Here is a 17,216-nt window from a genome sequence, read left to right as displayed (position 1 = left end):
CTTTCAAGAAGCTTAGATGTCACAAGGATTTTTGCAAATTCTCATGTGGAGAACCCACTGTACTGGGCAGATTGGCTCTTTATGGGCCGACTTTGAGCTCCCTTGTTGGTCCTCATGCTTCTCATCTTATTGCCCTTTCTTCATTGTGTTGGCAGCAATTCTGCCCGTAGTGAATGTCGTATTTTTCACATTTAAATGAAGTCAACAGTTTAGTACAAAATGTCTCCCTTTATACCAGTTCACTCTGAGCATTGGTGTTTCCTGAACACCTGCTAGTACCAGATGCTCTTCCGGATGCTGAGGGCAGAGAGGTGAGCAAGGCAGGGAAGCTTGGGTTCTAGAGGGCAGATAGTTCAACACACAAGCACGTGACAGAACATGGAATAGGAACCCCAGAAGTGCTCTGGGGAAATATAGACGTTGTGGGGTGAGGGTGCTGTTTTAGATAAGTTATTCAGAGAAGCCCTCTCTGACGAGGGGACGTTTGGGCAGAGAAGGAGCAAACGTTGAGGAGGTCTGGCCGGAAGCACTGCCAGTAGAGAGAACCATGTGGCACCTGTCCTTGGGGACACGTGTGTGATGGCATCAGGGAACAGCACGAGGTCAGCGTGGCTGGCCTGGAGTGGACACAGGGCAGCGTGGTCCTACAGGAAGTAATGAAATGTTTACGAAATGCTCTGGTTCTGACACAGCAGGGTGATCTTGATGACATCGGCGGGTATTTATTGTGCCTCTGTTCTGTGCCAGGCACTCTGAATAATTTGCCTAAGGCCGCATAACTAGCAGTTGATGGAAACTCACTCCCAAGAAGTTTAATCTCGTAGTTCATATTCTTAGCCACATGATTCCTACAGCATCTCACTGTTAATCAGCAGAGTGATCGTTAGTGACAGACTCAGAAATGTGACCAGGAAAATATGCTTTGGAAACAGCTACAAAATGTCCTACAGTGCTTATCTCTGAATGAATGCTTTACTTGATTTCATATCTGCAGGAACACAGAATCCAAAGGCTTTATTGGGTAGACAGAGTGAAAAGCATACATATCTGCAAATAAATGAAGAGGCATAATTAGAGTCACCGATAAGGCTTTTGCCTTTCTGCGGGTGCAGGCTTTCCCCTTTGAAAATGCTGATCCAATCACCACTGTGGGAATTGTGTTAAGTTCTGTTTCTTCCAGCTAATGAAATATTAATTTATCAAAATTGCACAGATGTGCACAGTCTGTTTATTAGAATTTGGGACAGGATTTGAAATTACTTGGGCAATCTTTTCAATATGATTTTAATACAAGCGGAGCAACCACATGGTACTGAAATTTGAGCCATAAACCAGTTAGATTGTTCCTATAAATGTTCCTGGACTCAGCTGTTTAACAATTAGATGCTGAATCGTTTATGCCTGAGAATAAATAAATCTGATGAAAATGTGAAGTTTTTCCATATTGCTGTTCTGGATGTTAACGTGCACATTATTATTTTAAGAGTTCTCATGATAAAGCTGTTTGCTTGTTATTTGGAAAGGTGACCTAAGTGTAATATGTTCTGACTTGGAAATGTATGTTAAGAATTATAGCAGGAAAAAGTGGTAGCTTAATCATGCCTGTGGTATAATGTTTAATTTGAGCATTACGATTTCTTGCATACATTTTTTTCCTGTACGTATTAAGTATTTTAAATTAACGTGAAGGAAGCCCACATTTTGTCAGCCTCTTAAACATTTGTCCCTTAGCTTAGGAGACGTACAGCTACACATTATACTGTTTGCGTGCTGCAGACAGAAGGAATAAGGTCCACCATCGCTAGTTCTTGTTAATTCAAAGTCTGGGGTTAAATGTAGCTTTAGGAAGGGCATCATTCAGAGGCTACCATGGCGTTGTTGGGGTTCAGTCCATTTCTCCCCTCATCTTTCTTCTGCATCATCATCATTCTTTTTTATTTTTATTGACATATGGAATGTTGTGTTAATTTCTGCTATGCAGCAAAATATGCACACATATATATATTCTTTTCCATCATGGTTTATCGGAGGATACTGAATATAGTCCCCCATCCCTGCAGTAGGACCTCTGTGGGTATCCATTCTGTAGATAATAGTTTGCATGTGTTAACCCCAAACTCCCAACACATCCCTCTGCTACCCTTGGCAACCACAAGTCTGTTCTCTATGTCCGTGGATCTGTTTTTGTTTCATAGATAAGTTCATTGGTGTCATGTTTTAGATTCCACATATAAGTGATATCGTATGGTATTCCCCTCTCTCTGACTTACTTCACTTGGCATGATAATTTCTCAGTCCCTTCGTGTTGCTACAAGTGGCATTATTTTGTTTTTTATGACTGAGTAGTATTCATATATATGTGTACACACACGCACACACACACACACACACACACATGCACACCCCACATCTTCTCAATCCATTCATCTGTCCACGGATGTTTAGGTTGCTTCCATGTCTTGGTTACTGTGAACAGTGTTGCCCCGAACCTCGGGGTGCATGTGTCTTTTTGAATTATGATTTACTTCTCCGAATATGTGCCTGGGAGTGGGATTGCTGGATTGTATGGCAATTCTATTTGAAGTTTTTTTGAAGGAACCTCCGTACTGTTTGCTATAGTGACTGTACCAAGTTGCATTCCTACCGGGTGCTGGTATCATTCTTAAGCTGGCTTTCTCCATGTGGTGACAGAGAGAGTTCTTAGAAGCTCAGGGCGTACAGTGATCAGGGCTTACGTGTGGCTCTTACAGAAATTCCAGTTGGGGGTAAAAAAAATAGGACACTTTTATCAGTGGGACGTTCTGATGACTGAGGTCGTCCTGAATACTGTGGCCAGCCCTGAATCGCGGAAGGCGGGAGGTCTCTCTTGGACCTCATAGACGACCAGCGGAATAGAAATGATTTGCCAAAGGGAAGTCAGGAGGATTAGGAAGCTAGGGATGCTGGAAAAATGCAAACACACGTTATTTTATTTGCATAAAAATTTATTATTTTTTTTTTAGGGCCCACCTGAAGCATATGGAAGTTCCCAGGTTAGGGGTCCAGTTGGAGCCACAGCTGCCGGCCTACACCACAGCCACAGCAACACCAGATCCAAACCGCATCTGCAACCTATGCCACAGCTTGTGGCAGTGCCAGATCCCCAACCCACTGAGCGAGGTCAGGGATCAAACCCACATCCTCCTGGTTACTAGTCGGGTTCCCAACCCACTGAGCCACAGTAGGAACTCCTAAAAATTTAAATCTAGGTTTTTGGAAAGCACTTTGTTTTTTGCTGTATTTGAAATAGACTATTCTTCTCCTAAGGCGACTACGCAGAAACCTTTTAAGCTCTTGTTGATGTCGAACCATCTTGAACTACCATTCTATTTTCCATATTTCACTTGTACCAAGACCCCAATTTTCCTATTACAATGTCTCTAAACTTGAGATCTGTCTTATACTCAGTGGTGTGTTCTTTAATTGGCAGTATTTTAAAATTTCTCAGCGGTACATAAAAAAATTGATGGCATCTTAGGCTACTTTTCCATACTTTATTGCAATTTTTATTTATATTCCTCTTTATATTTTTAATCTTACAAGTATATCCTTTAGAGAGGTGTCTTTGTATTATACTCCCTTTATAAGAGCAATAGCCATTGCATCTTATTTGGCCAACACAATGCTTGGCACATAATAATCAGCCAGTAGGTAAGTGAATGAGAAAATTAATACATTATGGGTGGGAATTTTTGCATATATACTTATATGCAAAACACCTAAATATGTGTATGTGTTTAGGTGACCAGCTGAGCACATGTAACAAAGATCTAAAATTACAGTACGCAATGGAGTTCCCGTCGTGGCTTAGTGGTAAATGAACCCGACCAGTATCCATGAGGACACGGGTTCGATCCCTGGTCTCACTCAGTGGGTTAAGGATCTGGCATTGCTGTGACCTGTGGTGTAGGTCACGGATGTGCCTCAGATCCTCTGTTGCTGTGGCTGTGGCATAGGCCAGCAGCTGTAGCTTTGATTCGACCCCTAGCCTGGAACCTCCATATGCCATAGGTGTGGCCCTAAAAAGACAAAAAAATAATACAAATAAAAATAAATAAAATTACAGTACGTAAGGTAGAAGTGTGTTTCTCCGCAGCCCTGAGGTCCAGGGTGCATAGGTGGCTCTGCATCACACAGTCACCCAGGAAGCCAGCTCTTGGGTTGGTCTGAACCTGTCATCTTCTGTACAAGGCTTCTATTTCTGGTCCAAAGGGGCACCTCCACTTGTTTCCATTTCCCAGCTGGAGGAAGGTATAAAAAGAGTGTGCAGGGCAAGTTTATTTCATTTAAAGTTTGCATAAATCACTTCCTTTTACATTCCTACCTCTGAACCCAGTCTAGGTGGCCACAGTTAGGTACAAGTGGGGCTGGACAGTGCAGTCTGTGGCCTTGGGTAGCTGCTTGCCAGGCTAAAATGCAGAAAGCTCTATCATTCGAAGGATAGAATGGATATTAGGTTAGCAGTCTCAACCATGAGTAAAGACTCCTTGATAGATGGATTTTACAAATTTCCTTATGAATGGGGAAATAGGAAGGTTTATTTTAGGAGACAGTGAATGGGGCTAATATTGAATCAAATGTTTTCTTTGATGGTTGAACATTAGAAAAGTATCAATTTTATTTCAATAATGTGTGTCAGATAATGCCATCATGAATTTCCCATCATAGGTTAAAACACTGAGTTGTCACCAATTTCTTTCCTATGTTCCTTTGGGATTTATTGTGGTTTTGCTGTATGGCAGGCACTGAGCTAGACTGTTGTCTTAGTTATTATTTTGTCTTTAGATGGTCAGATGAAAAGGTGTGATTTTCGAGAGTGCTATGAAAAATGAGATTCTTGGTATGAATGTATTTAAGATTGAGTGTAAAGCGATGATGAGTATGTATTTTTCTCTCCCACAATAGGTTCTTCGGGTAGTTCGGCTTATTAAGATTTCACCTGCATTAGAAGACTTCGTGTACAAGATATTTGGTCCTGGAAAAAAGCTTGGGAGCTTGGTTGTGTTTACTGCCAGCCTCTTGATTGTCATGTCAGCAATTAGTTTGCAGATGTTCTGCTTTGTCGAAGAGCTGGACAGATTTACGACGTTTCCAAGGGTACGTACAAAACATGCGGCCAGTTTAATTCAATGATTCTTAGATTAGTAATAATGATTAACATCAAAGTAATTTCACTTTAACAGTGGTGTTAAAATATTGTCATAGTCTTTAAAGTGTGGAGTAATTCAGTTTGAATATTCACAGCAATCTGCAGAACACAGGTGTTGGAACATGTTTTCAGCTTTGTCAGATTATGTGTCAATTCCAACATTCTGGAAATAACCTAATAGAATGAGATGCAGAAACCAGTAATGATGGAAGCGAGGGTTCTTAGCACCTATAAATAAAAATATAGTAGAATTTAAAAATTATTACTTCTGGGAGTTCCCATCATGGTGCAGTGGAAACGAATCTGACTAGGAACCATGAGATTATAGGTTCGATCCCTTACCTCTCTCAGTGGGTTGAGGAGTTGACGTTGCCGTGAGCTGTGGTGTAGGTCACAGACACAGCTTGGATCCCGCGTTGCTGTGGCTCTGGTGTAGGCCAGCAGCTACAGCTCTGACTCGACCCCTAGCCTGGGAACCTCCATATGCCGTGGGTGTGGCCCTAAAAACAAAAGTAAAAGTATTATTTTTCAAATGTTTAAAGCTTGCTTTTATATGTTTATGAGAGTTAACATTTTAACTCTGTTTTACAGTTCATACATTTTTATGTCAGGCATAATCTAGAAGGAAATTTTGATTCTCAGTATATAAATTTCATAAACTCTTCAGAATCGAAGTGTCTTTAAAAGATCATCTCGTCCTTAACTTCTCTAGTCTCATTAGAATTCACTTAGGTGATAAAGTCGAAAGTCAATCAACCCATCACGAACTTATGTTGAAGATGCAGCCCTTAAGCAGGAGGATCCTGAAATTTAATTCCATGTGGATTTAGAAATATGAAAAACTATAATAACCAAGACAAAGAACACATGCATATATATTTTTTTTTCACCATGAACTGAAATAGTAGGCCTATTATTATGGGAAGAATAGTCTTGGGGGTAAGAATAATATACACTTAAAAAAATAAGCTTTGAGGGCAAAAGTGTCTGCGATATACCAGGTAGACTGATACAGCCTAGGTTCTTTTTTTTTTTTTTTTGTCTTTCTGTCTTTCCAGGGCCACACCTGTGGCATATAGAGGTTCCCAGGCTAGGGGTCTAATCGGAGCTGTAGACACTGGCCTGCACCACAGCCACAGCAATGCAGGATCCGAGCCTCATCTGCAACCTACATCACAACACTGAGCGAGACCAGGGATCGAACCCACAACCTCATGGTTCCTAGTCGGATTCATTTCCACTGCACCATGGTAGGAACGCCAGTTCTTATTTTTTTAATTTTGTGCTAAATTTATCACTCATTGCTAAGCATTCGCTGAGGGCCTCTCAAAGCTGTCTTGGTGATCGTGGGGCATAAACACAAGTTCCCAGTCCTCAGAAATTCTCAGTTGGGGGCGGGAGGTGACCAATAAGTCAGCATAAAGCCTGACGGGCCTTATAATGGCAAACACAAGGTGCTCTGGGAACCTAGAGCTGAGGCCCATAACCAGGAATGGAAAAATCCAGGAAGACTTCCTGGAACAGGAGGTTAGTGAAGAACAGCTGGATGGAGGCAGCCAGAGTGCAGAGAACAGGGCTCTGGTTCACGGGGACAGCATGTGCGGAAGGTCTGACCTGAGCAGTGTCTTGTCTCAGGACTTAAGAGAGAAGGAACAGTCGGAGCCATAAAGAGGAGGAATGTGTGAAAGTGTGACTGTGATGAAATGCCGAGGAGAGAGCGCAGGAGAGGATAATTAAGATGTGTGGGCTACTGAGGACAGTGGAAGAAGGTTCCCAAAGGTGGGCTGCAGGCCGGGACACAGGGGTTGGTCTTAGGCAGGTGTTGAGCTGTCAGGTGTCGAAGCGGTCTTGTAGGACAGCAAGCCCAATGGAAGGTCACAGGGAGCCTTGGCTCATGTACGGCCACAGCACAAGCAACGAGCAGGAAGAGCACTGCTGCCCTGGGTCCCATTGTCCCCACTGGGCAGTCCTGGCTGAGGGGCGGGTGGGAAGGGAGGACTTGCCCAGGAGCCCTGAACAGAGCTCCCACCCTTCTGGGGACCAGAAAGAGGGTGGGGATGAGACTGGAGGAAGGGCTAGGAGTGAAAAATCCTGAGTGAGGATGGAGCAAAGTGCCATAGCTGAGGCTCCTCCAGGAAGAGACACCTTGGCTGGGAACACAGCTGGGTGTTTGAGCAGGGCGCCCTGGGGGCCCAAGTCCTTGCCGGAAACTCCCAGAGACCGCAGTGCATGGCTGTGCCCCAAGACTGTGTGTCAAGGGCAGCTTCACCTGTGAGCCTGCCAGGTAGAGCCTTGTCATTGCCACCTAGGGGTGGCCTGGAGCCAGCCTCCTCTGCGGGAGCAGCTCTTCCTCCAGGGACAGAGAGATGCAAGCAGAGATGGCTGACGTCATCACGCCCACCTTCTCCTCGTCTGCCCCGTCCCTGCCCCCTCACTGGGTAAATACGAAGCGCAGCCTGCCATCTTTGTCATTATCCCTGTCCATCTCTCGGGCCCGCTGAATTCAGCACCCAGTACTGAAGGCCCACCCAGGGTCAGCCATGGTTCTGGGCATGAGGGATGCTGAAAGGCAGCAGTTCATTCCCTTCGTTATTTACGCCATCTTACCTTCATTTCATATCTTTCCTCATCTTGTAGCTTTCCTCTCATCTCACCCCGCCAATTTTATATCCCTTACCCAAAACCTCGGGAGTGCAGAACATTCCAGGAATAAGAAGGGTTGGCGTCCCCTTCCAGAGTCATCTGCCTCAGCACCAACACATTAATATTTCTGCCCCAAACATCAACTTTCAGACAAAGGAAGATAAATAACACAATAAATAAGTCTTAGATCAGAGCAGGCTTTTGCTGGTACATGCGCTTCCCACAAAACAAAAAACAACTTGGGACATTTTCAAAATTTTTTGAGTATTACAGGTGCAAATTAGGGCTGGGAGCCTGCATATAAAAGCATCGTGGCTAAGAGTCTGCCCTTCCTGCTCCATCACTTTTTAGTTATATGACACGGAACAAATTATTCTTGAAGCTTTTAATTTTTTTCCACATCGAGAATGTAAGTGAAAATAGTATTTTCCTCATAGCGTATTGAATAATATACAAAAGCAACCCAATGCTGGGCTTAGAAAGCATTGAAAAAGTGCTATGCTGTGTAATATATTTGAAGCTGGCATATTGGCCTCTGTACAAAAGACAAGGTTGCTTCGATCCAGCCCTGCCTCAGCCCCTTGGGATTTGCTGTTTTCCAGCCGTAATAGTAATCACCTAGCGCTGCCTTTGCAGATCTCCAATTACTCAATTGAGCTTTTCTGCCTGATTTACCGTAACCATCTTAATGAAAGCAGCCAGCGACGGTGGGGTCCCCTCATCAGTTATTCAGCAGCTGACAGGGTTGATACAGGAAGCGACTGCCTGAAAGGCATAGATCTCTCCTTGCCCGTGAATGCAATTAAGAGTCAGAGCCCTGCAAAATCATCAAATTTTATAAGAAACGTTAAAAATATTACAATCACAAAAAGGAGTCATTTTCATTCCTAGCCAAAGAAACACTGTCAGTTGGTGGCCCTTGCCTGATAGGAATCATCAGCCAAGATGGTTGAAAACCCAAGGCAGCAGGGAGTTCCTATGGTGGCTTGGCAGTGACTGGCATCCATGAAGACGTGGGTTTGATCCCCAGCTTCACTCAGTGGGTGTAAGGACAGAAACACAGAGAGATTGTGGTGTGAAGACACACACATGGGGAAGATGGACGTGTGATTGGCGTGGCATCTACAAGCCAAGGACCTCCAGGAATTGTTGCAAGCATCTGAAGCAGAAGAGGCAACGAGAATCCTTCAAAGAGAAGTTTCAGAGGGAACGGGGCCCTGCCAGCATCTTGATTTCTGACTGCTAGCCAGCCTCCAGAGCTGTGAGATAATAAATTCCTGTTGTTTGAAGCCACCCCATTTTGGGTACCAGCAGCCCTAGCAAACCAGTGCAGTTTCCTTCTCCATGTGTTGTCTTCACATGTTAACAAAAAAGATGCAAGATTTCTAGGCTTGGTGATAAAATCTAGAAGAAGAAGGGGGTCACCCCTGCTGGGGTCCCCTTCTTAGAAGTAGTCACCGTTCCCAGTACCTTCCATCTCTCCCTCCAGCAAACCAGCCTTATCTCTCATCAGCGGGATTGGGTCACTCGGTCGCTTCTAAAAGATTCATTGGCAGCATGGCTGGAGTCAAAGTGACTAACTTGGATTAACCATAGGGGAAGAAATGGATAATTGAGGGACAACCTCAAAAACCACTACAATGGTTCAACCCGAAACCTAGAGGAGATTTCTCTCATCTCTGTCTCCGAAGCTCCCATAGGCCCTGTCCAACAGGGTGGGTAAATAGACACATCATAGGAGGAGGGCTGGTTAATTTCTCTCCCGGAAGCATCTGAGCTCCAGCTCTTTCCCAAGATGCTCAAATAAGACCTACTGAGCAGCAGCATGGGGCCTGGCACAGCGTGGATTCTGGCTTTCCCTCTTTTTATGGTCACTTCTTATAACCCAGACAGGTCATAAGAGAGGATGCCACAGGCAGGAGTCACTCATCTTTCTGTAACAAAGACAAAAACAAATTGCAGGGTTTTGTTTTTTTTTTTTTCCCCCGTCATGGTTGCCTGACAGAAGCGCATATGCTTCTGTCATATGAGTTTCAGTTTCACTACAGTTTTGTTCTTTTTCTCCCTCCACTTAGTATATGAAGCAACTTTTGGCTGCAGTACTAAAATAGTTGCAGAATGCACACCCACTGTAGATCTTCAATCCCCTCGATATCTTTATTCCTTTTAATTTCCAACTAAAATAATAATAAACAGGCCTCATTTGTTTTGCATTCCTACAAATGGGGATCGTTTTTACTCATAAATAATAATACACTACCCTCCATAACACAGGGTCCTTGAATTTTAATATTATTTACTTGATACAGGTTTTCTTAATTTGCATTCCCTAAATGCTAATTACTTGCTCTATTGAATTTTCTCCTATCAAATCATGTCCAAAGCAGTTATAGAACGTAAGCAGTAAATGCTATAAAACGCCTAATTACAAATTCATTTCCCTGTTTGCTCTCACCACCAGAATAGCTAATCATGCTTTTCGTTGCATGGAAAGAATTACTCAGAAATTTGAAGAAACGACTTGCTCCTTCGGCTTTTTGTTTGTTTGTTTTGTTTTGTTTTCAGTCCTTGCCAAATGTAGAGCGTTTGCCTACGTCTTCAGTAAATTCGGGGTTTATTGTATCTTCAAGAGGATAATTCGTTCAATGAATATTGCTAAAACCTTTATTAATTACTTTTGATGTTCATCGTTTTGTCTCCCACGAGGAATAAGAAGGTGTATTCTTCTGTGGCCTTTGCAGTTTACCCAGCACGTTGGCAATGGCCCTGAAGTCCCTGAGTCCCTGTCCCTCATCCCTCCCATCCCTTTCCCGAAGAAAACCGCTTTTCTGAGCTTGCCATTTGTTCTTCGTGCATCCCTTTATGCTTTAGTTCATGTACAGGCATCAACTGAGAATCACATGACCCTTTTGTGTCACTTCAACCCACCGTAGGTGATCTCATCTTGTGTGTTTCTTCTGCGAAGTGCTTTCTTTTACTCGACCCTGTGTGCGTGAGATTTACCGATCTACGTATACGTAGCTGTGTTTTATTTATTTTCCTTGGGATATAATAGGCTACTGTTCGTGCCATCATCTGGAAACACTGCAGATGAGTTTTCCCGTTCTGCTGTGTGACCAGGTGAATTCTAAGATGGGATGCCAAGGCCCCTGACGCTCTGTATCGTCCCTTCCCTTTGGGGTTTGGGCAGGTCGTGTGACGATGGTGGGATTTCACTCCTGTGCACAGGCTGCCAGTGACTGAACTGGAGTCAATCAGAAAGGGAGTTATCTCGGATGGGCCTGACCTAATCAGAGGGTCTGGGCTCTTCCCGACGAGGGCGAATCAGAGCAAGAGAGGGTCTCACGTTGGCTTTGGAGAAGTAAGCTGCCATGTTGTGAAGAGCCACGTGGCTGAGACCCGAGGGTAGCTTCTGGCGGCTGTGAGCAGCCATGGAGTTCTCTTCATGGCTCAGCAGTAACGAGCCCGACTAGTGTCCAGAAAGATGTGGGTTCAATCCTTGGCCTCGCTGAGTGGGTTAAGGATCTGGTGTCGCTGTGGCGGAGCTGTGGTATAGGATGCAGACACAGCCCAGATCCTGCCTTGTTGTGGTTGTGGCGTAGGCCAGCAGCTGCAGCTCCAATTCAACCCCTAGCCTGGGAATTTATATATGCCATGGGTGCCACCCTAAAAAGCAAAAAAAAAAAAAAAAAATACAGGAAAGAAACCAGGACCCTGAGGCCTACATCCACAGTAACCTGAACCAGGGAAGAGGACCCCAAGCTCCCAATGAGACCAGAGCCCAGCCTGGACCTTCATTTCAGCCTCTGAGACCCTGAGCAGAAAACCCAGGCATATGGCACCCACACCTCTGACCCACAGAAACTGTGAGATAATCAAAGAGTGTTGTTTTGAGCCACTAAGTGTGTGGTGATTGGTTACACAGATGTAGAAAACTGATGCATGCAGGTTTGAGATGTGTCTTTCTAATATTCTGCACCTCCACTTAGTGCTGCTCTGACCATTGCATGTTAACTTGCGCACTTGTAAATTCTGCACCTGCAAAAATCTTTCCGGGCTGTGTAGCTGCGCATGGCATTGCCGGGTCTTAGAATAAAGATATCTTCAGCTTTAATAGGTAGGGATCCATCTGCGTTCCACAGTGCTCTCCCCAGGTTATCTGGCATCAGCAATGCAGGAGAATGGTCTCCACCTCAACTCGGCAACAGAGGGTCTTGTCAGGCTTTGTTTTGCTTTCAGCATTTAGCTCTTCATTTAGCCTGAATTGACTTTTGTGGCTGCCGTGAGCTAGGGAACAATCTCATTTCTGTTGTGTAACCCGTGGTCAGAGTACCAGTTATTGACCGGTCTGTCCATCCCCCAGGGTTCTGTGGTGCCAGCTGTGTCCATGTGCTTCCATATGTATGGGCCCAGGTCAAGGCTCACACATGCCCTCTTCAGCTCCTTTTGCCACTGAATATTTTTCTGGTCACCTCCAGGAAAGCCCAGAAAATATGCAGCTTTACGCAGGCATCTCAGTTAGCAATCTCCACCTTCCCAGGGTCCACGACCTTGCCCTTTGGGCGTGACATGACATTGAAAGCACTTATGGCAGAGATCAGAATCCCTCGGGAAGGTGCCTTTTCTTGACTCAAGCTGCCTGTTCATTTTCGGTCCTGGGGTTTCCATTGTATTCCAGCCTTCTTGACTGGGCCTTTTAAAGGATGTTTGTCCTGTTTTGTCCAGAATTTCCTGTGGATTTTACATCATTTTTCCCCATATATGATTAGACACTGAGGCTCAGTCATACATTTTTGAGACAAGAAAAGAAACCACTCTGTTGGCTTTCTTTCAGATAGATAGCTTTATTTTTTTCTATCAACCCCTAGGCACAGCTCAGCGTCGGCCTTTGCCTCTTTGCATTTGTTTACATTACAAATCTCATCTCTGCTTTCATTCTTACATCTTCATGTTCATGTGTCCTTCATCTGCCACAGCACCGAAAACCGTTTTCCACAGATATCACAGGCATCCACTCACAATGAGGACGAAATAGATCATGTGTCTATTTTGTTGTTGTTTATAATCTGAGCAACACTGTCTGTGTGATGGAGCCAGTGGTTCCCGCATCCGAACAAAGGTACCGCCTTCCCTTAGAGTGTGGGCCAGTGCCGAAGGATGAGCTCAGTGTGTCCTCTCGTAGACACAGAAGGAAGAACTCAAGCCAGAAGGTGAAATAGGTTCCCAAAGATGTCATCAGCCGTAAAGTCATATCAGGGATATCCTGGGGTGTATTTAAAAATTCTGGGAACTGGGAGTCCCCGTCATGGCTCAGCAGTAGTGAACCTGACTAGTATCCAGTATCCATGAGGTTGTGGGTTCAATCCCTGGTGTCACTCAGTGGGTTAAGGATCCAGCATTGCCCTGAGCTGTGGTGTATGCTGGCAACTGCAGCTCTGAGTCGACCCCTAGCCTGGGAACTTCCATGTGCTGCAGGTATAGCCCTTAAAAAAAAAAAAAAAAAAAAAAAAAAGGAAGAAGAGAGAGTTCCCGTTACGGCACAGCGGAAACAAATATGACTAGGAACCATGAGGTTTCGGGTTCAATACCTGGCCTCGCTTAGTGGGTTAAGGATCTGGCATTGTCATGAGTTGTGGTGTAGGTTGCAGACATGGCTCGGATCTGGCGTTGCTGTGGTTGTGGTGTGGGCCGACAGCTATAGCTCTGATTAGACCCCTAGCCTGGGAATCTCCATATGCTGCAGATGCGGCCCTAAAAAACCAAAAGACAAAAAAAAAAGGAAATAAAACAAAATAAATTCTGGGAACCAGTTCTTAGGTGCTAAGCTTCGTGCTTCCAAATATCCTTGCATTTGAATAAGAGAGGGAGTGGTTGCTTGCAGGGAAGTAAGTCTGCAAAGCTCTAGGAAGCCTTGTCTGGGATACTCACGATTCCACAGGAGGATTTGGGTAGTGGAATTAGCCGAGAAGGTTCTAAGGAAAACAAAACACATAAAGCAGAGAGGTGGGATGTCACTTAACTGCGGGGTCAGGCCAGGGCCAGACTCCTGCGGGTCTTCCAAAGTTGGGGTTGTGACCCCGGGGAGCTATTGCAAACTTTTGACTCTTTCTTTGTTATTGTTCCTGAAAAATAGTGGAAGAACTATCTTGAGGAAATTTATACGGGAAGAAATGTTATTTCTCTGAGGAGGTGTTTTCACCAAACAAAACTCATTTTTATTGACCAAAGGCAAAAATGTACGATCGGTTGAGGAATTTCCAGCATCTTCAGGGAAGGAGGGGAGGTAATTTTTATTTTTTCTGTGCGGCCATTATTGTGTCAAATCTTCCACAGTCTCATAAAGTCAGCCCCGTCGGAGGCTATAAGCCGAATTATCCCCCATGCCTGGACATGGCTTTGCCGTAGAAACCAGCAACGTGGTTGCAATTTTAATGTAATGCAAAAAAAAGGAATGAAATATAGCGCTTAATGTAACTACCTCCGCCCCCCAAATCTGCAGAATTCACTCTCTTTCCTTTCGGCTGTAGCATCCGAGGGTTTTTGGCTTCCATTTGAATTTATTTTTGTGATGACTCGTCAGTGGCACAGCAATAAAATAACATCCCAGGCCCTTCCTCGGAGAGGAGGATTTTAATGCAGCTCGAGTCACCCAGAGACGGTCATCTTCTCCTGTGTGTTGGTGTCTTTGACCGCTGAACGCCGGGAGTCAAGGGATGTTTACGTTCCTGACCCCAGAAGCATCCTCTCTGGGGGAGGCCCTTCTTTGGCTCTTCATCGTGTGTTGGAAGTTTTCTACCCATCATCTTATTTGCCCTTTTCCAGTTGCCGTGTAACACCAATGGTATTTTAATAATTAGTCTCCTCCACAGCACCGATTTCAGAAATAAGTGAGAGTTGTTAATGAGGAATATTTACGTGTCTCCTTTAGTGAAGTTGAGCTACTGTGGGAGTTCCCACTGTGGCGCAGCAGGTTAAGAATCAGACGGCAGCAGCTCGATCCCTGGCCTAGCGCAGTGGGTGAAAGGATCTGGTGTTGGCGCAGCTGCGATGTAGGTCACGGCAGCTCAGATTCAATCCCTGGCCCAGGAACTTCCATATGCTATGGGTTTGGCCATAAAATTTTTAAATAATAATACTAATAAAAATTTTAAAAGATGAGCTACTGTAAGCATATTTTCACTGCTGCAAAGGTGACTACATTTTGAATACTTTGTTGAGTCTTGCCTACAAAAAAATACAGTCTATAGACTTTTTTTTTGCTTTTTAGGGACGTACTTTTGACATATGGAAGTTCCCAGGCTAAGGGGTCAAATCGGAGCTGTGGCTGCCGGCCTACACCACAGCCACAGCAATACGGGATTCAAGCCCCGTCTGCGACCTACACCACAGCTCGTGGTAACACCAGATCCCCGACCCACTGAGCAGAGCCAGGGATCCAACCTGCATCCTCATGGATACTAGCTGGATTTGTTTCCACTGCGCCACAACTGGGAACTCCTATAGTCAGACATTTTAAATATTCTCTCATGGTTACATACAATTCCCCTTATATAAAAAAGAGTAATAGTATATATTTTAGAGGATTATTAAGACTATTAAAGGATACAATATATGCAAATGAGTTAACACTGTGCTGACAATGTGACAGGGAATTAACGAGTGGTAGCAGCCAGAGTTGTTCTTAAATGGTGTGGAAGTCCAGCTTTCAGCTCGAAATACTGAATTCCTAGCAATAATCACATAGCCCAGCATAAAAGAATCCTTCGGTCAATGTTTGGGGCATGAACACGACGGTAAGGACTCAGTTCTCTGTATTGTAAGGAAAATTTAAAAGTCCGCCACATTCTGGTTTAGACTATTCTTTTTACTCAGCCCTTTGCAACTTTCAACAAAAATGCAGAAAGTAAAAAATTGCATTCCAGAAACATACAATTCCTGCCAGAAGCTGAAAGAGCTTATCATTCCCTACTCCACGTCTGGGATTAAACTCAGAACCATTTAATGACTAAAGAGTCATTCTTTCCCCACTGCCCACCCCTTGGGTACAACTGCCTACCTCTGCAGAGAGCGCTCTCCAGGCTTCTCACGCATCTTCCATATGAATCAATGTTAAAACCCTAATGTCCAGGAAACATGATACAGTATATGTGTGCGTGTGAGCAAGCACGCGTGTGGCTGAGTACATGTGTGTGCAGACGGGTGCGGGGGATGGTGGGGGGAGAGAGTGAGGGGAGCTGTTCTAGGCTGACAGAAGTGGATGGGTTGCATCCTTTAATCTTACCTCGTGCGGTACAAACGGGGGAAAAGCAGGGCAGGTGGAGACTAGATATCAAAAGAATCCAGGAACTGGTTCAGGCTTAGGTCTGTTCTTGTGGCTATTATTTTAGTTTTCCATAGGCCATTAAGAATCCCAGGGAAAAGGCAGTGGGCAAAGGACAGAATTCTCACCTCAGTCCAGCAGAACTGTTCCTTTCGGTAAGGAGAAACTCAAGACATCTGACAATAAAGTATGCATATTAATGTGAATGACCAGAAAGAGAATTCCACTAACAACGTGGGGAAGTGTGACACTTCCTGTCTCTGGGGAAAAGCCGTGTCATTTCAGGTTGATTGACAAAAGGAAGCAAGACCAATAGGAGGATTCTGGAATGGTACCACAAAATAAAGGAAAGGCGATTCTCTCATGGAGCATGCGGAAAGAATGCACTTCTGTATTATTTAACTGGATAAAAATTATTAAAGTCATTTTAAAATTGCTGCCCATTCAGCAATACATGAAAAGAAATGTTTATTCTATTTTGACTTATGCCAAAAAGTACAGAATGTATTCAAAAAAAAATTATAGCCAAGTCAAATAAATTTAAGCAGTATTTAAAAGAATTAATCTAAAAGGAAAACAAAATCAAAATTACAATGGAAGCAAAAATGAAACCTGAGGAGTTCCCGTCGTGGCGCAGCAGAAATGAATCCAACCAGGAACCATGAGGTTGTGGGTTCGATCCCTGGCCTCCATCAGTGGGTTAAGGATCTGGTATTGCCGTGAGCTGTGGTGTAGGTGGCAGACACAGCTCAGATCTGGCATAGCTGTGGCTGTGGTGTAGGCCGGCAGCTACAGCTCCGATTCAGCCCCTGGCCTGGGAGCCTCCATGTGTCACGGGTGCAGCCCTAAAAAGACAAAAGACAAAAAAAAAAAAAAATGAAGCCTTAAAGACCAAAGTTCACCACGAAGACACCCATATTTACTGGAACAATATATACCTGAATAGGGAGATAAACTCTGATTATGAGGTTAAAAACAAACTAGTCCCTAAAGAAGCATTATTATCTCTAAGTCTTTCTAGAGGTCATTATTATTAATAGTAATAATTATTGCATTTGAGTACTT

At 44.2% G+C, this 17,216-nt stretch overlaps 1 protein-coding gene across 1 annotated transcript in view; it reads left to right on the top strand.

Moving 5' to 3' along the window:
* The window catches only part of NALCN (sodium leak channel, non-selective), a 311,653-nt gene that overhangs the window by 151,029 nt on the left and 143,408 nt on the right, over positions 1-17,216 (top strand). Inside the window, exon 13 of the mRNA XM_047756274.1 lies at positions 4,945-5,136. Within this exon, the coding sequence (XP_047612230.1) occupies positions 4,945-5,136 (192 nt within the window). The remainder of the gene's footprint in view (positions 1-4,944; positions 5,137-17,216) is intronic.

This window comes from Phacochoerus africanus, chromosome 13, assembly GCF_016906955.1.
Source record: "Phacochoerus africanus isolate WHEZ1 chromosome 13, ROS_Pafr_v1, whole genome shotgun sequence".
Classification (NCBI taxonomy): Eukaryota; Metazoa; Chordata; class Mammalia; order Artiodactyla; family Suidae; genus Phacochoerus; species Phacochoerus africanus.
The sequence above is the reverse complement of the archived record's forward strand: the minus strand, read 5'-3'. Positions and strand labels throughout refer to the sequence as shown.